The sequence below is a fragment of the Aythya ferina genome (assembly GCF_964211825.1).
Source record: "Aythya ferina genome assembly, chromosome: 2".
In the NCBI taxonomy this organism is placed as follows: domain Eukaryota; kingdom Metazoa; phylum Chordata; class Aves; order Anseriformes; family Anatidae; genus Aythya; species Aythya ferina.
In genome coordinates, this window is record NC_140297.1 from 148,034,351 (window position 1) to 148,059,033 (window position 24,683).

General features: G+C 39.3%; 1 protein-coding gene across 4 annotated transcripts in view; it reads left to right on the plus strand.

The window, feature by feature from the left end:
- COL14A1 (collagen type XIV alpha 1 chain) overlaps positions 1–24,683 on the plus strand; it is a 125,361-nt gene that overhangs the window by 25,227 nt on the left and 75,451 nt on the right. For all 4 annotated transcript variants that reach the window (XM_084507421.1, XM_084507423.1, XM_084507422.1 and 1 more), the window contains exons 6-13: positions 12,436–12,591; positions 13,311–13,430; positions 14,446–14,610; positions 15,003–15,164; positions 16,643–16,794; positions 17,840–17,969; positions 21,710–21,855; positions 23,150–23,279. In XM_084507421.1, the coding sequence (XP_084363547.1) occupies positions 12,436–12,591; positions 13,311–13,430; positions 14,446–14,610; positions 15,003–15,164; positions 16,643–16,794; positions 17,840–17,969; positions 21,710–21,855; positions 23,150–23,279 (1,161 nt within the window). The remainder of the gene's footprint in view (positions 1–12,435; positions 12,592–13,310; positions 13,431–14,445; positions 14,611–15,002; positions 15,165–16,642; positions 16,795–17,839; positions 17,970–21,709; positions 21,856–23,149; positions 23,280–24,683) is intronic.

Consider the following 24,683-nt stretch of genomic DNA (forward strand, 5'->3'; position numbering starts at 1 on the left):
AAAGTTTAGCTCACTGTGCTTTGGATGATCAGTGTTTATTCCAAGAGTTCGTCCTATGAATATCTCTGGAGGACATAGCTAAGCTTTTTTATCCTTTGACTACTTGCAACTTGGATTTCCTTTTTCAATAGCAATGCTTTTATAGACCTGGCCACAATTCTTCAGCAGACTCTTGCTTCCTGCCTCCCACTACTGGAAAACCTGATAGGAAATATCAGTACTGAGATGGACATTGAGAGCAGCCCTGAGGAGAAGGACCTGGGGGTGTTGGTTGATGAGAAGCTCAACATGAGCCAGCAATGTGCGCTTGCAGCTCAGAAATCCAACTGTATCCTGGGATGCATCAAAAACAACATTGCCAGCAGGGCGAGGGAGGGGTTTCTCCTCCTTTGCTCTGCTCTCTTGAGACCCCACCTGGAGTGCTGTGTTCAGCTCTGGAGCCCCCAGCACAAGAAGGACATGGGAATGTTGGATTGAGTCCAGAGGAGGGCCACAAGGATGATCGAGGGGCTGGAGCACCTCTCCTATGAAGACAGGCTGAGGGAGTTGGGATTGTTCAGCCTGGAGAAGAGAAGGCTCCAGGGAGACCTTACAGTGGCCTTCCAGTACCTAAAGGGGGCCTACAGGAAAGCTGGGGAGGGACTCTGTCAGGAGTGTAGGGATAGGACAAGGGGAAATGGTTTTAAATGAAAGAGCGTAGGTTTAGATTAGATATTAGGAAGAAATTCTTTACTCTGAGAGTGGTGAGGCACTGGCACAGGCTGCCCAGAGAAGCTGTGGATGCCCCATCCCTGGAGGTGTTCAAGGCCAGGCTGGATGGGGCTTTGGGCAACCTGGGCTGGTGGGAGGTGTCCCTGCCCATGGCAGGGGGCTGGAACTGGGTTCAATCAAGCTAGGTGAACTCTGCTATTTCTGCATCTTAGATGTCTGCAAGAATTATATTTCTTATAGTGTAGGCTTCTGCTGGCCACTTGAGAAGCAAGGTTATGGAAGAGGGCAGTTTTTGTTGTTCGTTGTGTCAAGGAGGAAAAATATGCAGATGAGTTTGAGAGATGACACCTTGTAGCATTTATTTCTATGAGGGGTAAATAGCCATTAGTTTACTTGTAAATGTGTTGCAATCATCTGCATAAGAGAATTATGTTCTTGAGGGAAAGAAAGATGGAAAGTGAAGACCCAAAAGTAGCTGTAAAGGCTGGAACTGGGAAAGGGTTCGCTCTGAGAAATGCACTTTGACCATGGCAGAAGGAATCCCTGATTGAAGTGAGATAAGGAAAGAGAGGATCAGAGAGAAAGAGAAATATGTGTGTATGTGTAGGGGGGGGAGGGTTGATTTAACAGGGTCTCTCATATTTTGTAGCTGCTTTGTCTATTTACACATCTGTAAAATTGTGAATTATTTCATTTATTTACCTTAGCCTGCTTTGAAATTGTGTATTAATACAGAGATTGCTGGATATATTCCTTAATTTGTGTATGTCAGGCAAACTCTTGCATTGTTCAGTAAAGTAAATGCTTGGTGTTAGCAGGTAAGGTCAGCCTCCATTCATACGCAGGGATCCCACTTACCTCCTGGCTCCTCGTCTTAGCTCTGCTGCTCTTCTTCTGTCAGTGCATTAAGTTCATATACACAGTCATAAACAAAAAACCAACACACCTTATAATTCTCTTTCCATTCCGTTGGAGTAGAAAAAGAGACACATCCTATCTTGGACCTAAAGTAAGTTTTGTTTTCATCGTAAAATGATCTAGTTCGTAGTATCAGGGTGTTCAGGTTCATAACCCTTGAATTACAAGACATGCATCCTCATATCTCAGCACAGGAAATCACATATTCCTAGGTAAGTCTGAATCATTACCAACTGAACACCCTCCCATCTGGGCTCTTTGTTTCTTTGGTAGCTTTCCTCAGGGCATGGCTTCTTTGTGCAATCAATTCTTACCTGAAGCAGGAGACTGCAATTCCCATGCTTGAGTGACTGATAATTGAAGCTTTGGCTTTCCTTCTCTTCTCAGGCTGCTTTTCATCTCTTCAGGTCATTAGCTGTTGAGCATCCTTCCAATCCACAGAGTGTGCTGGCACGGTTGGATTGTGCTGGCAGCAAGAGACTGCTACCTTCAGCCAGGTTCGGGGCTGTGTTGACATGTTTCATTACTGAAATACTTGTGTTACTACTAAGCTGAGACACTCCTTAACAGTTCATCCTGTGGCAGCATGAATTCTCATAATGCCACAATTTGAAGTCTGTAGGCTTGCTCATGACTCTGTATATACTAGGTAAATATCTCTGTATATCATGAGTGATGATTGTCTTTGATGAAAGACACTACCTGGTCTTTGAAACTGAAGCTACATAGTAACGTGTTGAAACTCCGGATGTTTTTTTTTTAATGTTGTGTGGCAATCTTGGAAGGGAGAGCCAAAAAAAATAAAAATAAAGGTTTGGAGAGGCAGTAGCAGACTGCACCAGCACCTTCTGCTTCTTTAACAAGTGCTGAAGTGCAAGATGAAGACTTGTAAGAAAGCTGCAGTCCTAAGAGACTGAGGCATTCACCAACAGATTCCTGTATCGTGGATTTACGTTCCAGTTGCATTGAGTACCCTAATGAACAAGCTGCATCGCTCCGTGCTCTGGACAACAAGACAGGAGATTAAGGATAACATTTCGGTATCTGTTTTCAGGGACTATGATCCTTGAAATGGCCTTGTCTTGAATACAACAAGGAGGTGCCAAGTCTTTTTCTTTTGAGCTGTTTGCTGTACAAGTTCCCTTTCAAGGCTGTTCCTTACCACTTTGAGAGGGGAGTCTTGTTTCACAGCCTGTCTCATTCATCTGATACCAACGCTGGTGATCAACGTGAAGCAGGAGAGATGAGTTCAGGGTCACTGCCACCCTCACTGTGTAATCAGAGGGTCTCCGTGTTCCTTCTTGATCCGGTGATGCAGGACTCTGATTCTGGCCTGTCTGTGTGTCAGCACCCTTTGCCTGGTGCCCTGTGCTCAGTGAGCCTTGGTGCTACAGCAGAGCCGTGCCCCTTGGTTTTAAAGGTGCTGGTTAGGAGCTGAAACAGAATTTATTAGTCCTTGTTTTCCCCCTCAAAGATGTTCTCACCCATCTCGCCTGTCTGGTTATCTGTGCTGATTGTACTCGTCTTCCTCCTAAAATGAGGGAGTCCTTTTTCCTCATCCAGCTGCTGGGCTTTGTGTGTGTGTTTGGCTCATTATTCCCCAGTGAATTGAGCCATGGTATTCTCACCTTGCTCTCCTGGAGTCCTCCAGGGACCAGTGCTTGAGCATATTCTGCTTCCTTGCATCCAAGAAGTCAGCAGGTCTACACAGTGGTGCAAACAGCTGTTTTAGGTGTAAATGTTAGCCTCAGGAGGGTTTTTGTTTGTTTATGTAGCACTGAAAATACACGTTAAACTTGCTTGTCTTTTGCACTGATCTAAAAAGAATGATGAAGGGAGGAAAGCTGCAAGTTGTGAGCACAGGGATGGTAACTCCTTCAGAAAGTCTGGCTGTGGCCTGTGAAATATCACCCGTATCTCGTCTCTTCTCTCCCTGCCCCCAACACCTTTCGCACTCGGCATGGAAATTTAGCTCCATACCTTGGGGGCAGGCAGGTGGTGTCAAACTGTGGCAGATGTTTCTGCCTTGAGTTTCGTAATGTTTAGTGTTTCTTTGTTCTCTTCAGAAGTAGTAATAACACATCACTTGGAAGCAATAATGATGTATCTGTTAGAGGTTGGTTGAGATATTTTTATGACTTTGGTGGGGCAGTTATGCTTGGCGATATCTTAAAAAAAAAAAAAAAAAAAAAAAAGGAGAATGACGCTCAGAAGCTCATGTTTTGTCTCAGTTAAATCACAGGTCCTTTGCCAGCCTTGCAACTGTTACTGTTTTATTAATCTGGGAATGGAAAACAGATGGGGGGAGGGAAACCCTAAAGCTGACCTAATAGCTTGTAATTATATCTCTGTGATGCAATGATTATTATTTATTGAGAAAAAAAAATGAGCAAGAACAACTGACCAATTATTTATTGAATATTGAACAATTATTGCTTGGAAACATTGGAAAAGATCCTCTATTGAGCTCCACTGAACTATTTAAATAAATAACATGCATTTTATACGGTTGCCCTCAGCCTGCTCTTCAGGCACCAGGGTGATGTAAGTGTGTGTGTGTGTACTTAAGTACGTGGTTTTAGGTTAGGGTCAGCAGTTTCATTTTGATTATGATTAAGTTACTAACAAGCTAATGGCCAAACTGAAAACAAACCCAGATGTCTAAGCATAATCTGTACCTTGTGATAGTTCAGACACTCTGGTTTTGATAGCTCCAATAGCAGTTGCATACTTTGGGTATCAACCACTGATTTGACTGAATGAATTAAAATAATTGTCTCTTTTTTTTTTTTAGCATAAATTTTAAATTCACTCTTACAGATTTTGATCATTTAGGTTGTTTCTGGACAATGTTTTCAAAAAATACCATATGCAATGTAATCATTAGAGTCTGGAGTGAGAACGACTTATCTTTGGTGGAGGAGAATCAAGTTTGGGAACATTTAAACAACACTGACAGACAGAAGTTCATGGGATATGATGAGATGCCCCCAGGAGTAAAGGAGCTGGCCAATCTCATTGCAAGTCCACTTTCAATTATCTCTGAAGGGTTGTGGCAAATGGGGGAAGGTTTCTGACACCTGGAATAGAGTAAATGTCACTCCTGTCCTCCAGAAGGGCAAGGGAACTACTGGCCAGGCAGCATCACCCTGATTCATGGAAAAGTGATGATGCAAATTCTCCTGGGCACCATTTCCAAAGTATAAAGGACAAGAAGGTGATTAAGAGTAATCAGCATGGATTTATGAAGGTGAAATCATGCCTTACCAAGCTGATAGCCTTCTTCAATGACGTGACTAATTTGGTGAATGAAGGGGAGGAGTGGATGCTGTTTACTTTGACTTCAGCAAGGTCTGCCTTCCATACCATCTTCACAGACAAACTGATGAGGTGTGAGGGAGGTGTGTGGTAGACGGAAAACTGCCTGAACTGCCAAGCCCTGCAAGTTGTGATCTCTGCCTGCATGATGGCCAGGTGGAGGCCAGTCACTAGTGATGTACCCCAGGGTACCTCCACAAGTTTGTAGATGATGAAAAATGGGAGGAGTACTTGATCTACCAGCATGGTTGGGCTCCGTCCTGAGTGCCCTCAGGCCATAGAAATAAGCCAGCAGGAACCTCATGCAGCTCAGTAAAAGGCACTACAAAATCCTGCCCTGGGTAAGACTGTTGGGTCCAGTGCTGAGATGGACAAGAAAGGCATGGATTTATGGGTGGGAATCCTGCAAAGGGAACCAAAGTTCATTTTTTAATTGAAACAATTAAAAAGTGCTTGGAGCATGTTTCTGGTGAGAAGAGGCTGAGAGCTGGGACTTTTCAGGCTGGAGAGAAGGCAGTTCAGGGGGATGTAAAAATGTGTAAAAATACTCATTGTGTAAAAATACTCATTGGAAAGACAAGAAACAGTGCACAGAAACTGAAATAACTCTAAATTAAAATCTAAGAAAGCACATTTATACTGTGATGGTGGTCAAACTCTGGTTGCTCAAGAGGGATTATGGGGTCTCCATCTTTGGAGACACCAAACCTGACCTCACAGGAGATCCCTTCCCACCTCCCCACACTGTGGTTCTGGGTGCCTGTGGTTTCTGTGCATAGGGTGTTCACTCAGACATCTTTGTAAAATAGGCAAAGGAGGAATTGTTACATTTGACAGGGCAGTGACACTTCTGAAGATCCCACATATTTATTTATACAAACATAGACATGGGTTATGTTAATACCATTTCAAGAAATGCTTGAGGGTAATACAGGGACTTGAATTTGAAAGTCTTCTGTACTGTAACTCTACTTGACCATCCCTTTTTTTTTTCTCCTGGAACAAGCTGGCCACAACACACTGTGCACCTGGCTTTACAGAGCTGGGCTGTAAAGTGAGTTCTGGGTTAATGACCTTCGTAGAGCTGCAGTTTGTTCTCTCAGGCAGGCTCTTTTCTGTCATTTTACCTGATACGTTAAAGCTGTATCTTAGTTACAAGCTCAGATACAGACCAGCTCTTTATCATGGTTTAGAGCGATTTGGACTTACAGCTTAATTAACCTTCAGGATTTCTGAGCACCGGTTTTGTCCGCAGTTCCCCTGATTCACTGCCTTCCAGATACAGCCAGAGAAAATGGTCTCAAGGATTTCACCCTTCACTAAACCAAAGGGAAAAATAACTCAAATGATGGAGTATTTAGACACAGGAGTGGTGGATAAGTATGACCACAGTAATAAAAATATGTAGTTCTCTGCCTTGAAAAGTCATTTAGACTTTGAGACAGCTGTTTCATTTAAAACATTAATGCTCACAGATGCAGGACTGAGAGCAAAGAGAAGTGGGGAATTATCACTGTAATCTGCAGACGAGTGTCTTTAGCTTCATGTGCTTCATAGGAGGGCCTGTGGAACATCTCCATTGTAAATCATTATGGCTTAATGGTCATAATGTCTTGCCATGTTTACCTTCAGTTTCAGGAAAGATTTCAGCACTGTGTTTTGTTCTCTGTTGTCATGTTGCCTATTGGAAGAGAAATACAAATGTATTGCACTCTCAGTTAAAAGACAGGGTGATTTCTTAACTCATTTTTCTATCAAGATACACAAATAGAGTTTGGTTGGCAAGCTGCTGGAAACATAGGTACGTCAGTGCTATCAGTCAGAAGTGTCACTTTGTTTCATAGTTATCTGCCTCTCTCCACATTTATTCTGCCTCTCAAGTAAATTAAAACATTGGGGTATAGGAAGAAAGTTCTACAATGCTGTGTAGGGAGAAAGCTCTGGTAATTTCTGTAAGATAGGGCTTGCTGCTGCAGACGTCCAGCTGTCATGCAGTGGGCATGGAAAGGTGCATAGAAAAGGGCTTTATGCTTCCTTTTCTCACAGTTGAGATTTTTTGCTATTTAATGTAGACAAATTAATTTTTATTTTTATTTTTTTTATCAGCTACTGCTAATTAGTTTTGTCACTTTATTTTCAAAAGGTATACTTGAAATAATGACATGTTTTTATGGCTGCATACTTCTTGAAAGAAGCAAATTGCTGTTAAGCAGGTATTGAACTGCAGCATTAACAGTCAAATGAAAAGAAAATATTCCAAACATGATTAGACACAACAGACCTTAAGATTCAAGCTCTCCAAAATAAGAAATTTGTAGGGCTGCCAATTGGGCAAGAGTCATTTTCTGGAACAGAGCAAGGTGCATGGGAAAGGGCTGGCTGCTTTTTTTTTATTTTGTGCGTTGATTTTTATTTTATTTTTAAGGGAGCAGGGATGAGCTTCTGACCTCATTGGGCTGCTCTTTCAACCTAACGATGTTCCAGCATTTGAGCTCTTCAGATTCAAGCTATGTTTGGATCCAGTTCAAAGAGAAGCATTTGTGCTGTATGCATTTGTCTGGTCCTTAGCCTGACATATGGGATGTGTTAAACTGAGGTCTAAGTGCAATGATGATATCACCAGCACAGTGCAATAATATCAGTGTCAGAAGCGTGAACTGGTGAGTTGCTGCATTTTGGAGCTGAACACTGCTCCACGTCCCTCTATTTTTTAACCCTTTTTAAAAATAGAAGTAACATTTTGCTGCTGTGGAATTATATTGCCCTTGTCCTCAGTGGTGCTGCTGCTCAGCTGTGGTGCTGTCGGACACTACTGAGCTATTTTCCATTCACTTTTGTCAAGTGTCTTGCCTTTTGTGCTTTGTTACTCCGTGAAGGAGTCTCCCATTCATTTTGTATTATTACTGACCTCCACTTGAACCATCTTCCTTAACATTATTTGCCTTTTCCACTGTGACAGGGAGCGAGAAAGGAAACGACTTATTGCAGACTCAGTAAGAATTATAGTCTTCACTTGTCCTAGCCGAAGTGTGTGTTTTGGCTCTTGAAAATGCGAACGGAGTTTCGGACCAAAGGGAGGAAAAATATCAAATGTATTTCTGCAAAATGTATCATAGCTGGATGCAAACTGAACAGGTTCTTCTAAGGCATGGAGTCCTCCTGTGTAGCAGTGCCTGTATTTGCTGCTTCTTCCTTTGCCTTTCAAAGAACTTTCAAGGATTAGTAGTATTAAGAGTCAAAGAGCCACTACTCCAGTCTAAAAATCATACTTTTTCTATCTGTTTCTTAGTAAGGCTTGTATTATTTTTTATTTAGGCTTCTTTTTTTGACATTGCTATCTCACTCACTGAGTGCATGTGTGAAGAAGGGAATAACAGTAGGTTGAAAACAGAGCCTCAGAGAGGTAGTGCCAGTGTTTTCAGAAGCTTGCAGACCCTGCTTTGTTCCCTGCATCCTCACTGCTGCCAGAGCCCCTCCCAGCCCTGACTCTGTTCTCCATTTCCTTCAACGGGTTGTCTCAGGGGTCACATTTTGCATGCTCCAGTAACTCTCCCTCTATCTCAGGAGGATCAAGCTGGACCATTTTCTCAGCATTGCCATCATTGGCCTCGCTGGCAGCCAAATTCTGACATGAGTCTTGGTAGTTCAATAAGCACTTGCACGTTGGAGATGCAGGCAAGTGAATCATCTCTAACGTCTGGAGCCTGGAGAGATCAAAGGCAGGAAACTTCATTTGGTAGATGCAAAATTCCTTCACTGCTAATTATTCTTTGAAAGATTTCCTCGAAATAAAGGCAGCAAGATCCATGTTTTCTGATGAAGGTAAGGCTGTTGGCATTACTGAAGCAGGTTTTGTGTGAATACCTTCTCCTAATACTTTGCTGTGAGCCTCATAATTGGTGTCTTCAGAGGAGAAATTCTAAGTACATTAAATGTCTTCCCTTCATTCATGAGGAAATGAGCAGACCGAGCTCCTTCCTCCTCAGTGAACTGCCTGACAGAATGGCAAATTCCTTTTGCCAAGTGACACTAGGAAGACTGTAAATTTGTTATGGAAGGATCATGAATTTATTATTTTCTCCCCAAGAAACTCCTCCACCCATGGCAGGCAGATGCAGTGAAGACAGTTGCTGCTGTAAAATATGGAGCTTGCTTGACTTTACAATGTTTGTGTTTCTGTCATTTTCTGTAATCCAAAAATCACAGCCTCTGTTACTGTTTGTTGTGGAATGCAGCACTTGAATTAGAAGTAGAATGATGCTGAATCATAGGAAACATTTTACAAAATCAGGCAACAGGTTACCTCCCTGCTGCCCTACTCTTGGAGCTGGTGAGTATTCTGTACATCAGAGGAAAGCGGTGCCTTCTCTCTCACCACTATTTTCTTAATAAATGAGTGAAAGGAAAATATGCACAACCTGCTCACAGTGTTGAAGTTTGTAGTGGGCTAAAGTTCTGGAAGCATTTTCATATGAAATTATATGTTGTCATCCTCGTCCAAGAAATGTCTTTGAGAAAACTAACCATTAAAGTTTTGTTTAGATATTTGAAAAGTTCGTAATTATCCTCCAGCACCATAGGAATCCATGACTCTGTATGGTGGTCTGAAGAGATTATTGAAAAAGACTTTTGCTGGAGCTGTTAATGGAAACCGGCTCTTCTCAGTGGGGTGTGTAAATTAGCTGCTACACACTGTGTCTTTTAGAATAACTTTATAAACCAGGATCATATATGGTGTTTGTGTTCCTAGCAGGTTTTAAAGATTTCTATACAGCATGTTATTCTATTTAATATCTCACTGTTGTTTATTCCATTTTAGGGACCTTTCTACAATTCTATTAAGTACAACAAGGAGAAAACATAAGCAAATAGTGGGTGTACAGAAGTAACAAAACCTAAAAGTTTTATGCAGAAAAGATTCAACAAGTATCTGCTATCTACGAAGAAAGAATCATATTCTCACATTCTGTGGCATTGCAGTACAGTCTTGGATTAAACCACACACGCTATTTTAACCAAAATAATTGAATGATGCTATTTGCACTGATCTGATGACGTGGAAATAAAGTATTGAAAGGAATGCTGTTACTGTTTTTTTTATTCTTCGGCCTTTGCTGCACTGAATGGGTTTACTAAAACCAATAAAAACGTTTATTCACAAAGATTTAAAAGTATTAAAACAGTATTAAAGAAGCCCTACAGTATTAAAGAAGCCCTATAGGCAAAACCTGTTGGTATGAAAAGAGTATGACCTAGGGTACTAACCGGGTTTCGTAGTAAGCCTAAGACTTTATTAGTTTTGAAGGGAAATACAGCCATGCAAATCCTGTTTTCCTCATTGGGCTATATGATTAAACTACCAGGATCATACTGAAAAGGTACATCTGTGCTACAGCGCAGCTGCTTGGATGTGAATCAGGGGTCCAGTTCTGTCATCCTTGCTGGTGTTGAGCAGCGCTTAACTTTGCCAATAGCTATTTTGAAGCTTAAGAAGCTAGTCGTGGCCAGTGTGAGAATGGCATGATTGAACTTTATGCTTAATGAAGACAAATGCTGCAAGTGATGAGGGCTGATTAGCAGGAAGTTTATTTGGCAAAGATAATTAAAACATGGATTTTGCCATGACCAGTAAGTTCCTATTAAATCACAAAAAGGCAGATCTCATTCCTGTTGAAATCAATGGATTTTTTCCTATTAAGTTCAATGATAGAAAGATTTGGACCTCCTTTGGATTTATCCTCCAATTTAAGATTTTTGTGATGCTTACTAAATGTTCCCCAGTGTTTACATTTTACAATGTGTTGCCAATTCAAATAGCGTTGTCTTGTACTGTAAAAACTAAAATAAAATATTTGTTTTGGCATCTCTGTAAGTGGAATTTTTGTCATGTGTTTAGAACTCATTCTACACTGCTAACTGCACGTAGGAAATGTTCCTGTCTCTTTTCAAGACATTTTTAGCACATGTGTAAGATATTAACTGTAAATTTATGGATTGGGTTTCCTGGTCAGTGGATTGACACTACAGTAAGAATCTAATAATTTTTAAGTCCTTCTGCACATCAGATGGTTTTTGTCCGTGAGATTATCATTTCATTTTTAATTATAAGATTGTCACTATAATTTGATGTTAAAGTTTTGAGTTGCTAACCATGTGGTTTATTCCCTCAAAGGAGCAAACAACTGGACACCTTATTGATAATTCTCAACAAATCTATTTGTTGAGCATCTGTGCTCAAGATCAGTTTGTTTCTAAGAATTCTTTACTCTGTTGGTCATTGCTGTCAGTATATCACCCTTGATGTTAATAGCCTTAGTCAGCTAATTTCTGTAGTGGACCCTGAAGAGACTGATGATGGAAGTTGAGATGCAGCTTACCTCACTAATCAGCCTTGGTTTCTTTTTCTGTGTTCATGGACATGTTTTTCCTCCCTAAATGGTTTGTCATGCATGAGACCTTTTCCACTAACATGCTTTGTTTTGACTTTTCTGCTTCCATCCTTATTCTGTAGTCAGTCTTGCAGGTGGTTTGCTATTTTTAGAGCTCAAACACAGGTTCTTGCTTGGTGTACCTGCATAACATCATTCATTTTCCCTCCATACACTACCTTACTGTTACAGTCACTCCTCTGGATGGTGGCTATTCTATTTGAGGTTATGGAAACCTTTCCTTACACTCTTCCATGGTATACCTTCCCCTTCCCTGCCTTCCAGTCATTTTCCCTAACTGAACATGGAACATTTTCTTAGACTTCTCAATGTATTAGGAATTTGTTTCCCTGAAAGCCTTCTTGTTGGCTTATATTGCAATTTGTGTCTGAACTCTGCACCCATTTCCTCTGATTTCTTCATTGGTAAGCTAAACCCTGAAGCATCTCCGGTGATTCTCATCAGATCTTTTCTGTTAATTTCTTATTGTTCCTTTATTTTTGTTTGCTTCTTTTTCATACATTTAGAAGAGAGGCACTTGACTCAGTCTTTATATGGTGCTAGTTAACATAGAGATTGTGAATTTGAATCTCTATATTTTACCTTTGCTCTATTGAGTGCATCCTACTTAGGTTTAATACAGCATACTTAATCGACTTTCAGTTTTACTCTTTGTGTTGTCTACACCTAAAGGTCATGAATTTTATACCATGTATAGAATTAGTCATCTTGATAGTGAAAATGAACTACTGGTTTGGTTGCGTTATATGATGGTTAACTTATTCTTTCTGAAGAATCATATTTTTAGATTTTTTTTTGTGGGTCTCCCAAAAGTAATTTTGAATAACCTAAAAAAAAATAAAATCAAAGTAGATAATGACCAAAGTGTTCTATTACCAGATTTGGGACAAATATATTCAGGGATTTTGTTTATTTTTCACTTTGCCCTTGGAAGAAAGCTTTAGGTATTAAGCTTACCGGGAGGAAGAAGTTTTAAATTTATTTAGTTGCAATTTTATTGTTGAATTAAATATTATGTTTTCATTTTAATGATTTACAGGAAGCCTGTTTACATGCAAAACTCCAGCTATTGCAGATATTGTGATTCTAGTAGATGGTTCCTGGAGTATCGGCCGATTCAATTTCAGACTTGTTCGACTGTTCCTGGAAAATCTGGTTTCTGCTTTCAATGTGGGATCTGAGAAAACAAGAGTAGGTAAGGTATCATGGTTTTTCTTAGTACTTCTGCAGCAATGTAAAAAATGTTATGGTTTCAAGATCATTAACAGCTTAATGCTGCTTGTTTGTGCAAGATTCGTCCTAATTTTTCTCACTAATAGCAAACAACTAGAACTCCCACTTGTATCAATAGGAGTAATACTGCTAGAATATTTCCAACATTAATGAAGGTATTCTTCACAGTTTACTGTAGTACTCTGCTTAAGCAAACTCTAATGGGATGTCAGTGGAAAAAAAAAAAAAAGTGGAAAAAGCCATACTGACTTCAATCAGCATTAGATCAAATCCTTACAGTTTAATTTTGAAAGGAAGAATGTGCCAGTGGATGACTTCTGGTGGTTTTAACTGGCTCAAATGTTACATTTCTGTTCTGCTACTTACATTTTAGTCTGTTCTAAAACATATTAAATAAAAATGTTCTTTTTCAAAAAAACATTTTTTTTCTGGAATCTTACTAACCTCTGAAAACGTTGCGTGATCCTTCTCATTTACTTAGTTTAGCACTTGAAAGGAAGGCTTTGAAAATAAATGGAGGAGCTGCCACTAAGAACAACGTAATGCAGGTTTTTTGGCATCAAGCAGGACAGTTTTCCTGTTACAGTAGGAAGCTGTTAGTAACCAAGTATGTAAAGTACAGACACTCAGAAAAAAAATTCTTTGTTGTCTAATGGAGTACTTTATTTTCTGGTATATTAGGTCTTGCCCAGTACAGTGGTGATCCTCGCATTGAATGGCATTTGAATGCCTACGGCACAAAAGATGCGGTGTTGGATGCGGTCCGCAATCTACCATATAAAGGAGGGAATACGTTAACAGGTACAGTATAGCACAGTATACGTTTAAATTTTAGCCTTCTGTTAAAAAACACATCTTGCTGCACAAACTAAGAAGTTTTGTATCTTCTTGTGAAGGCTAAAAGGCATGTTTATTTTGCAGCTTGCTAATGGCTTTGTCTGATGTCTGTGAAGTCTTTCTGAAGTGTTTGTCTCATCGGCTTCACTGGGAATCTTTCTAGTCAGGACAGTCTAATCATAAAGCAAAGTGTACGTGGACTCTGTGCTTGAAGTAAAATCTTTAACCTGTTAGGAAAACATGCAAAATCCATTCGTATTGTTCTTGCACAAAGCTTTATTCTGGGGAAGGAAAGAATGCTGTTCTAATATCTGACAACTGGCAATAGTAACTGTTCAAATGATCACCTGGGGCTTTTAGATTTCCATTGACCTTTTGGTAGTTAGAGCATTAAAACCCAAGAAGATACTCAGTGATAGATAAATGGAGGATGCCCGTCACCCTGGGAAAAATACAGCCTCAGTGCAACTCCACTATCATCAAAGTAGTTATTAGTAACACTGGCTGTCTTGCCAGGAGAATGACATATTCAAATACCCAAGCATGCCCTTAAGTAAATTTTTGCCTTTTTTATTTGGTAGGGAAGAAAAGGGGAGAAAGGATCTGAAAGATTATCCTTCTCTTCTTCAACAGCCCTTATTTTGGTAGAAGTGATTGCAGTGGGACAAAGGACAGAGAGACTCTCGTATGATTGGAGGAATGCAAAAAGGAAAAATGACAAATTCATTGGAAGGTCAATTTAGGCTTCCATTGCCCATTTAAAATACATTGATTGATCAAAAGGCTGCTAAAAATGAAATGTCACCACGGCTGTTTAGTTTGCTTGTTGGAATATATTCTTTATTAAATAAGCTCTCTTTCCATAATCATTCTTTATTAAAAGGTTTCTCAGGGTTTTTAAATTGAGTGGAAATATAAACACTGTGATATCCAAAAAAATAATGGATGTTTTTCCCTTTTAAAATGTTTCCATTTTTAGGTCTTGCATTAACTTACATTTTGGAAAACAGCTTTAAGCCTGAAGCAGGTGCGAGGCCTGGTGTATCTAAAATTGGCATATTGATCACCGATGGGAAGTCCCAGGATGATGTTATCCCTCCTGCTAAAAACCTACGAGATGCTGGCATTGAGCTGTTCGCTATTGGTGGGTATTCTGCCATATCCACATATAGTGTCCCATTAAACTCTGGTATATTTGTATCTGTTACCCGGTGCATTAATTGTTATTTTTTTTTTATCTGCATGCCGTAAGTATAATCATTATTTTAAACCTTTAATATGTTTACCAATACATGAAACTATAACATGAATTTAGCATGATACATGCATGCTACATTATCAAGAGACAGCTGAAAAAATAGTGTACACTGGCAGAAATTTACTTCTTGAAGTAATATCTTAATGACAGAGCTGTATTTATAGTTGGTCATTAAAGAAATTGGAAAAAAAAATCACTTTTTATGAGTGCCTGTGCATGCGAGCTTTTCTGTTGTTGTTATTGTTGCAAATATTTTATTTTATTTTTTCTATTGAAAGGTGTGAAGAATGCAGACATAAATGAACTCAAAGAGATTGCCTCTGAACCTGACAGCACACATGTCTACAACGTTGCTGACTTCAACTTCATGCACACTATTGTTGAAGGTCTTACTAGAACAGTGTGTTCACGAGTAGAGGAACAGGAAAAGGAAATCAAAGGTGAATAAGAAATGAAATCTAACATAATTTAGTATGAATTTATAGCTCAAAATCCTATTCTGAATACCTGCAGTTCCAAGCTGGCTTCTGGCATTTATGTCAAGCTGTATATTCTTTTACTTACAAGAAGGTATATTGTTAGGAAGTTATGCTTTGTTCTTGCTTTGATAGCTTTGAACTTTTGCTCTTTGTCTTTGATAGTGGTAAATATTATGATTTTTTGTAATACAAATATATATATACACACATATATATATTTACACATGTTCATTCTGCTATATCTATTTCCAAGTAGTGGGTAAGGGGAAAAAATCATAACACACAGATTTGGGGATGAATTACTTTAACAGCTGCACATGGAATTGTTATGTCTGTGCTATGCTTTCCATCTCCTAACTCACTGTTTTTATTGTCTCATAAGTTTTCAAAATTTTCAACTTTTAAGATTGCTTTGTCCCTTCCTGATGATATATATTTTTTCCTCTTTATTCTTTAACACATTTCTAAAATATATTTCAGAGCATAAGAAAAGTTGGTGGTGGAGAACACTGTTCTTATATAAAAAAGAACTTCTCTGACTACAATAATCTTTTGTTTTTCTGAACTAAAGAAATATCTATGATAAAATACTACAATTTGTCAGAGAAAGAGTCATACCAGAGGAAATTCTTTCTGAATGGCTTCACTGAAGTTTGTTCATATTGCTTCGTTTGTGATTCTGTAATATCATAGAAATGCTGAGTGACTTTTCAATATGCTTGTAATATATACCAGTAAGGAAAGTTGTCTTTCACACATATTCCTACCTGTGCAGTGAAAAATGTGTATTAGTCAGGTTTCACTGCATTTTTCACTCTTTAATTTACCTGAAAACTGGAATAAATACAAAATATTAACAGTGTCTTGCGGGGAGAATAAAAACTAAATGGGGAAATTGAGAGGGAAAGGATGGAAAAAACGTACAGAGATGAGGCATCTTTGTGGAAGGGAACGATTGCCAGAGAAGATGGCTATTTAGTACATCTCTTCAATCTGCTGACAGGCAGCATATCAGTTTCCAACTTGCAAAGGTGCAAAGGAACACAAGAGATTAAAACTTGCATGTTTTTCATGACTGGCAAGAAGACAACCTTAAAAAAAAAAAAAAAAAAGGAAGAGAATGGGCTTGAAAGAGTGATGGGAGGAAGGGAAGGAAGGTTTAGTTTTGTATTTTTGTCTCTTTGATATAAGGTTTATGCAAGACCAGGGAGGCTTAGTCCCAGTGAAAACTCTATGTGCAGTATTCATTCATATTGTTAGTTCTTTGTTTCCACTGAGAATTAATGGTATGAACGGGCAGTAGATTTTCTGATTGGCATTAGATTTGCTGATGAGGAGAGATCTTTGGAGCTTCAACAAATACAAGAAAACAAAAAAATATATATATATTTTGCAGAGAGGAATAAAAAAAAAAATAAACTATGTTGTTTCTAACCTAGGAACAATTGTTGCTTCGCTTGGGGCTCCTACGGATTTGGTCACATCTGAGGTAACAGCTAGAGGATTCCGTGTTAGCTGGACCCATGCACCAGGCAAAGTGGAAAAATACAGAGTTGTGTACTATCCCACTCGAGGAGGGCAACCAGAAGAGGTAATATGAGTACAAGCTTCCCAGAAGTTTATAATACAGCAGGAAGAACTAACCAGACAGAAAATCCCTGGTCTTACTTAAATCTACCACAAAATAGCCTGTGTGAACATGAAGCACACTGTAAAAAAGAGATATGGACACATAAGATGCAGTGGAATGTTAGGTAGTGGCCAGGCTGCTTATCTGTCGTGCAATTTAAAGTAAATGTGCTATAAACATGGGAGTACTTTTGGGGAATGGTGTGAGTTGTACCTTCAGTTAAGTGCCTGCATTTTTGCTTACACATATGGTTACTTGAAACAAATCTATCAACTTCCCCTGTGCCATTATGTTTACAAGAACAGAAGAGGTAGGAACTGATGGTAAAACAAATTTTTGGTTCTAAGAAGAGAGATACATAAAAGGAAGAAAATATGGATGTATATTTTGGGATGTCTACAACTGATCGCTTAAAATGTCAAGGTATTTATTTGCATAGGACTTACAGGCATTTTGGAGATGTGCAAAAAATGCAGTAGAACAAGCTTTTGGCTTTGGCTGGTGAATGGAAAGTGAATGGAAATGCAAAAGAGCAAAAGGATTTTATTAAAGATATATTTTATTTCTTTTTGCACTAGAAACATTGCATTTAGCATGGATATGCAGTAATGTCAATTTGTAGTACAGTGTTTACATATATAGTCCCAAAGGAATACTTATGAGGGTGTAGTAATAATATTAAAAAGTGACCAATACACAGAGTTAAACTGCATTGCAAGCACTTTATTTGAATGGTTCCTGTATTCTGAATAGCTACTTATATATCAGCTAAACATTTGAATTATGTACATACTTTCTTTCTTTTTTTTTTTTTTTTTTTTTTTTTCCAATTGCCTTACTGTTACATAAAGGTAGCAGAAGCAAATCCAAATGTGCTAGAATTGAAATCTAGCACACTGATTCTTAGATTCTAGTTTAAAAACCACTTGAAAGAGAGATTTAATGATTAGATATCAATATTGTTAGTTTGCCATATGCATATTTAGCTGAACTTTCTTCTAAACAGGTTGTGGTGGATGGAACTGTGTCGACAACAGTTCTGAAAAACCTGATGTCTTTAACTGAATACCAGATAGCTGTATTTGCTATATACTCAAATGCTGCTAGCGAGGGCCTTCGTGGAACTGAAACTACACGTGAGTATCCTAACCATGTTTCTTAGGAAATTTATTTTCTGCATTTAATCACACTGTTTAAACATCAGCTTCTTTTAATGCATTTGTCTTAAATTATTCCTGTTTGAATTAATTCTGGGCCAAATTCCTAAGCCCAAATGCTCTGCAGATTTTTAAATGCCGAGATAAGTTTTATTTATCTCTGGGCTGAACTTTGAAGTCAGTTGTATTGAATGCTAAATTAGAACACTCCTCAGTTTTGGCTGGAGAGCCAAGCTTTATAAATAAGGTTTGTGGTTGAAGATGATCTAATAAGTAGAGTATTAGGTGGGACCAGAAATTACCTGCATGTGATTCCCACCAGTGCCAAGTATTTCAAAGTAACTTCTGTAAGTTGCTTTTTCAATGATTCAGTTGATTTTCTACCTGTCAGATGATGACGTGGGATATTTTTAGAATGAATGCATTTGCAGTTTGGGGTTCTGTAAGGAAAACCATGTTAGTACCTCAAACTAAGTGCTGTTATAGATCATAGGAATAGAAATTATATATTTGTATACAAAATACAGTTATTTTCTGTAGTAAACATTACACATATTAGGAAGGGAAATAAAGAATAAGGCTGATGTTAAAATTAGGAGCCAGAAAGTCAATATGAAATATATCAATAGCTGACGTCTGTTGGCAGAAAAACAGCAGGGCTCAAGCAATCTAAAAGATTTGTAGAGTGCATTGACCTTCTGACTCAGATGATTGAGGAGCCAACAGAAGGTGTTCTGTTGAAGCTGATATTTGCAAACTAGGAAGAACTGATCAGGGATATTAAAGTCACAGGCAGCCTTGGCTGCAGTGACTGTGAAATGGTGGAGTTCAGGATTCTAAGAAGAGTTGGGAGAGCAAAAAGCAGGGTCACTGCTCTGGATTTCAGGAGTGCAGTGTTCAACTTCTTCAGAGATCTGCTGGGAAGAATCCAAATATTATGGCCCTGGTGAGAAGAGGGGTCTAGAAAAGCTGCTTGATACTCAAGGATCACCTCCTCCAAGCTCAAGAACGGTCCATCCTGACAAGTAGGAAATCAAACAAAGGTGGCAGGATACCTGCATGGGTAAGCAAGGAACTCCTAACTGAACTCTGACATAAAAAGGAAGTGGTAGAAGCAGGGGCAGGTGACCCAGGAAAAGTACAGAGTTGCTGTCTGATCTTGTAGGATAGGTTTAGGAAAGCCAAGGCCAATTTGGATCTTAATCTGGCAAAGGATGTGAAGAGCAACAGCAAAGGACTCTGCAGGTGCATGAACAACAAAAGAAACACTGAGGAAAACATCATCTAACTCCTGAAGGGGACAGGGAACCTGGTGACAAACGACATGGTAAAAGCAAAGGCATTTGATACCTTCTCTGATGCAGTCTTTATCAGTAAAAATGGCCTTCATGAGTCCCAGGCTCTTGAGATCAGTGAGAAAGTCTGGAGCAAAGAATACCTACCCTCACCAGAGGAGGACCAGGATTAGGTAGCACTTAAGCAAACTAGACACAAGACCTGATGGGTTGCACCTGTAAGTGCTAAGGGAGCTGGTTTACGTCATTGTGAAGACTCTCTTGATTATCTTTGAAAGGTCATGGTGACTGGGAGAGGTTCCTGAAGACTGGAAGAAAGTGAGTGTTATTTCTTTGTGAAGGGGATCCATGGAACTACAGGCTGGTCATCCTCATCTCAATGCCTGAGAAAATAATGGAGTAACTAATTCTTGAAACCCTGTTCAAATGCATGAAGGACAGGAAGGTAGTAGTCAGCATGGAATTATGAAAGGAGATTCAATTTTGACCTCAGAAAGTTCAAGAAAGGAAGTGCAAAGTCCTGCCCCTGGGGAAGCATAAACCCAGCCACTGGTACATGCTAGTGGCCAGCTGCCTGGAAAACAGCTCAGCAGTGAAGGACCTGAGGACCTTGGTAAACAACAATGTGAACATGAACCAGCAACACACCCTCACAGCAAAGAAGGTCAGCCACCTCTGAAGCTACAGTAGGCAAAGCATTGCCAGCCAGGTGATCCTTCCCCTCAGCTCAGCACTGGTGAGGCCACATGTGAAATGCTACATCCACTGCTGGACTCCCCAGTACATGAGAGACATGGACTTACTGGAGTCCAGTGAAGTACCACAAAGGTACTAATCACTAATTATTGGAGCATCTTTCATAAGAGGAGAGACAGCTATGGCTGTTCAGCTTGGAGAATAGAAGGCTCCGGTGGATCTTATAAATGTGCCAAAATCCCTGATGGGAAGGAATGAAGAAGAGGAAGCCAGACTCTTTTCAGTAGTGCCCACTGACAAGACAAAAGTAAATGGGCACAAATTAAAAATAAAATAAAATCTAAACAAAAGAAAGCACTTTTTTACTGTCATGGTCAAACACTGGAGTGAGTTGTCCTAAGAGACTGGAGTCTGCATCTGTAGAGATATCTAAAACCCTACTGGACGTGATCCTCATCAACTTGCTGTAGCTGATCCTAACTGAACAGCAAAAATAATACTCGGTGATCTCAAGGTGCCTTCCATCCTCAACAATTCTTTGATTCTCTGTCAAGCTAATCTTTCCAATACGAAAATAAAATAGGATCATATAAAATTATTTGAGCCTGTATTTTTGTCTTAGTCTCCCAAAATGTCATCTCCAGCTGTGTTTTAGCCCATGACACAGTGCTGGGAATGGTTTAATTTATTGAGGCAGAGAGAAGAGAGACGCGTACTGCGCCAACGGGATCATTTCCTATTGCACCTGGTGTTCCTTTGAAGTCACCTAGTCAAGTTCTGACTGAGCCCAGCCCTGATGACTTTGTGAGATCTGCTCAGATCACACCCCAAGGTCATGCAGCACAGAGTACTGATTTGATTGTGTGTTAGAAGTGACAGCCTGACATGTGCAAGTATCAATCACTCCAGATGATAAAATATGGGCAGTTTAAAAGTTTTTTTGTTTGTTTGTTTGTTTGTTTTACCATCCCAGTGGAGAACTATGGAAAAATGTAGCTTAAATTCTTGCCTTTATGTGAGATACTGACAGATTAAAATTTGCCACCACAATGAAGAAGGGCACATTTGCTTATATAGTCACATTAGCATCCACTGTGATTTGCGATAGGTGATCTTGCTTGTATTTGCATAATCCCACTGACACAGGCCCAGGAGTCAGTTTGGACACTCAAGGTTCTAAACACAACAGCTTGTAGTCAATATATTTTGCTGTGTGTAATCTACTTATTCAGGGTTTCCTCCATGATGTCCTACATCAAGGCTGTCCTTCCCACACACAGGCTTGGCAATTATTGCTGTAAAAAAGCTACCTCTGGGGACTTGTTCCATGTAGCAACCTTGCCCATTCTTCAATAGCAAGTGGTTATCTTTGTGCAGATCAGGGAGAAGGGAGGGTGGGATTGAACAGAGCGATTTGCTGCTTAAAGAACTGAAATCCTCCCACCTGAAAAGTTCAAAGCTATTAAGACAAAGAGCTGCAATGCTTTGTAGGGACAAACTTTGCCCTGGCATAACCTGGCATGGTTAGATCATAATTTCCTCGTTTCTGTAATTCTGCAGTCTTTTGTGTATTAACCAGCTCTTCATAGTTGTGTCACACAAACAGCACTTCCATGCCTGGAGATAGCTATTTTCCTTTGTGTTTCCTGCAGTAAAATAAACGGCTTGTAAAATAGCTGGTTATTCATGTGAGACAACTGAAGTGCCTGTCTCTTTTTTCTACTGTAGTTGCCTTGCCAATGGCATCAGATCTGCAGTTGTACGATGTGTCGCACAGCAGCATGAGAGCTAAGTGGAATGGAGTAGCGGGTGCCACAGGTTACATGATCCTGTACGCTCCTCTGACGGAAGGATTGGCTGCAGATGAAAAGGAGGTGATGTACTGAGCTTTCATTTGCAAAACAAGTATTAAAGAAATAAATATTTAAAGAATAAAATAGTAGTTGGCCTTTAACATTCAACTTTATCAACAAATACTTTTTTTTTTCCATGACTGTCTTAAGTATTTCATGTTAGACTTTAAGAACAGAGGGCAAGTACCAGTTGATTATTTTTATATGTCATTGTCAAAAAATGCAACAATTTCAGCTGAATTAAAGTGACTCTTTTGAAATGGTAAGAGGTGATACTGTGTCATCATATAAAGAAAACACTCATAAAAAGCCCAAAACATCTAAATTACTTCCTAAGTGTGATATCACAAGAACTTGAAGTTAAGCCTTTGTACTCACCAGGACCTTTGAAAGTAAATCAAATTAGGAAATATTCTAATTCTATTCTAATTCTGTTCAACTTTTACTTTTTTTTTTTTTTTTTTAATTTAAAAATAATGCCTTCCATCAAAAGTGTTTTTAATAAATATCTTTAGAAAAAAAAAATGGGACTAGGTAAACTACAGTCTTCTACTGTAAGTAAAATACTAAAAGCAGTAGACTAAAAATAGTTTCTAGCATGGTTCCAGTGAAACTTTTGGGGCAGGATTTAAAAAGTTTTTAAGTTCAAGTTTCTATATGTATAATTCAGATTATGTATAGCATCTCTGTTCAAGCAAGAACATTTAAAAGCATGCTAGGGCATGCACACTTGTGTGTGAAAGAGTGTAGGAAGCTACCAAAAGCTCGCATAGACTTGTGTTCTCTGCTAAATAAGTCTCTCCCTGAAACCTAGCTGAATCAGTAGATCTGAGCTGAACCCTGAAGAAAGACTTTTTTTCCAGTAAATAAGTCAGTTCCTGTTGCTGTGGCTCTCATTGAAGAGGTGGAAATGAAAAGTGATACACGCCTGAATTAGCAAGCAGAAAAACTGAGCCTTGCTGCGCATAGAAATGAATTTCTCCTGTAAAAGACTGAAGATGAAAGAAGATGTAGCTGGGAATGGAAAGGGCACAGGAGCTGCACCTTCTAGAGAGGTCTCTTATGTCATTGCTAATGTGACTAGTTACCTTCAAAGTTTTCTTACCTGCGAGCTGGCTTTTGGCCTTTTGACAATTTTGTTCTTTTCATAATTGTGCAAAATCCCCAAATCTTGGGACAAGATCAGGCACAATATCAGAAAAATGCTCAGCAAAGTATTTGATCACAAGTTTAATTCCAAGTTTGTAATTAGTATTCTTCCCCATCATGAGCTAATTGAGAAATAATGTGTCTTTTTTATTCTTGGTGTTTCTAGATAAAAATTGGGGAGGCTTCCACAGAACTTGAACTGGATGGACTATTGCCAAATACAGAATATACAGTCACAGTTTATGCCATGTTTGGAGAAGAAGCTAGTGATCCCCTTACAGGACAAGAAACTACACGTGGGTAGCATGTACCTATATTCACTTCAGTATTAACAGAACTTCACAACAGTCTTTGCACATATTAGAAAAGACATCTCCTTTTAAAATCTGATTTGAACTCTTTTCTCTTGTCAGTAGCAATACTATGGGTATCCCTGTTGATTTCAGTGGAACTAGTAGTAGTTTTTTGAATGTGCTGAAGGTGAATGAAGGTCACAATGTAGAACTAAACTGAGACTGCTGTTTAGTCTCCTATAGCCAGCGTACCAGGTGTGTGTGGGGGAAAGTCTGCTCAGATGGAGAAGTTCGTTCCTCTGGCTCAGTAGGAGTCAGGACAGATGGAAAAGAAGCAAGGGAAGATTTCTGTCCAACCCCCACTGCTTAACATCTGGTAAACTAGGGGTTGGAAAGCGCCTGTGCATTCATGATAGATGATGTGTTTTTAATAAGCAGCAAGAGTTTGGCCAGCTAAATTCTGTCCTTTACTAACTGTACACAGCACTGTATGTCGGCTCTCTAAATAGCCTCAGCAATTTGGAAGACAAAGGAATTGAAAATAAGCAATTGTGCTGCAGGGATATTTCTGGCACTGCATTCAGTGATACCTCTACTGCTTCCAGCAGCGGAGTGAATGCTTCCCCTTGTTTTGTGCTCCTGGCTTGAGTGGGCCAGTGTGAAAGTGGCTTACATTTAATAGGTGAGAAAAGTTCAGGCATGTGAGTGCTAAGAAATAGAAGGGCCAGAGCAATGACCTGTAAAGTGAGTACTGGTAGGAGAAGTTCTACAAGTGCTATTGAACAGTTCAAGACAGACAAGCACAGACAGGCAATTAATGCAACTTGGGAATGTTTGTGGACTTTAAAAGTGTGGAAGATTCTTAACACTTGGAGAATCAAGTCTTTGACTTTTCTCTCTGTGTCATTCTCTCTCCTATTGTGTGTCTCTCATTCCTTTTTTTATTTTTTTTCCCCCTCCTTTTGGTCAATATCTGTTTTTCATTTTTCCTAGTAGTTTATGTAGTTTATGACTGTGCCAGCCTGAATTCACTTCATGTCATATGATCTTGGAGGTTGCACAGCTCTAAACCTTGCTAACACATTGGATGGAAGATCACATGCAAATTCCAGATACATTGGCACAAGCTGAGGAATCATGACCTCAGTGTTTGATTGCAGAAGCTAGTAACATATGTTAGTCAGACCAGCATCATTGCTATTACCAGACCAGAATAATAAAAAGAAAACTAACCTTGCAACCTTCATCTATTTTTAAGGTGACAGTGCAGCCAACTCTGACTAGTCTTTAGCACTGTAATAAGAAAGAGGATTAATTCTAACCTTCTGTATCCAGCTATTCAAATAAGCCTCTTCTAAGAGGCTTTGATTGATCAGGCATTGGGGCAGTCTGGGAGGAGAGAAAGCT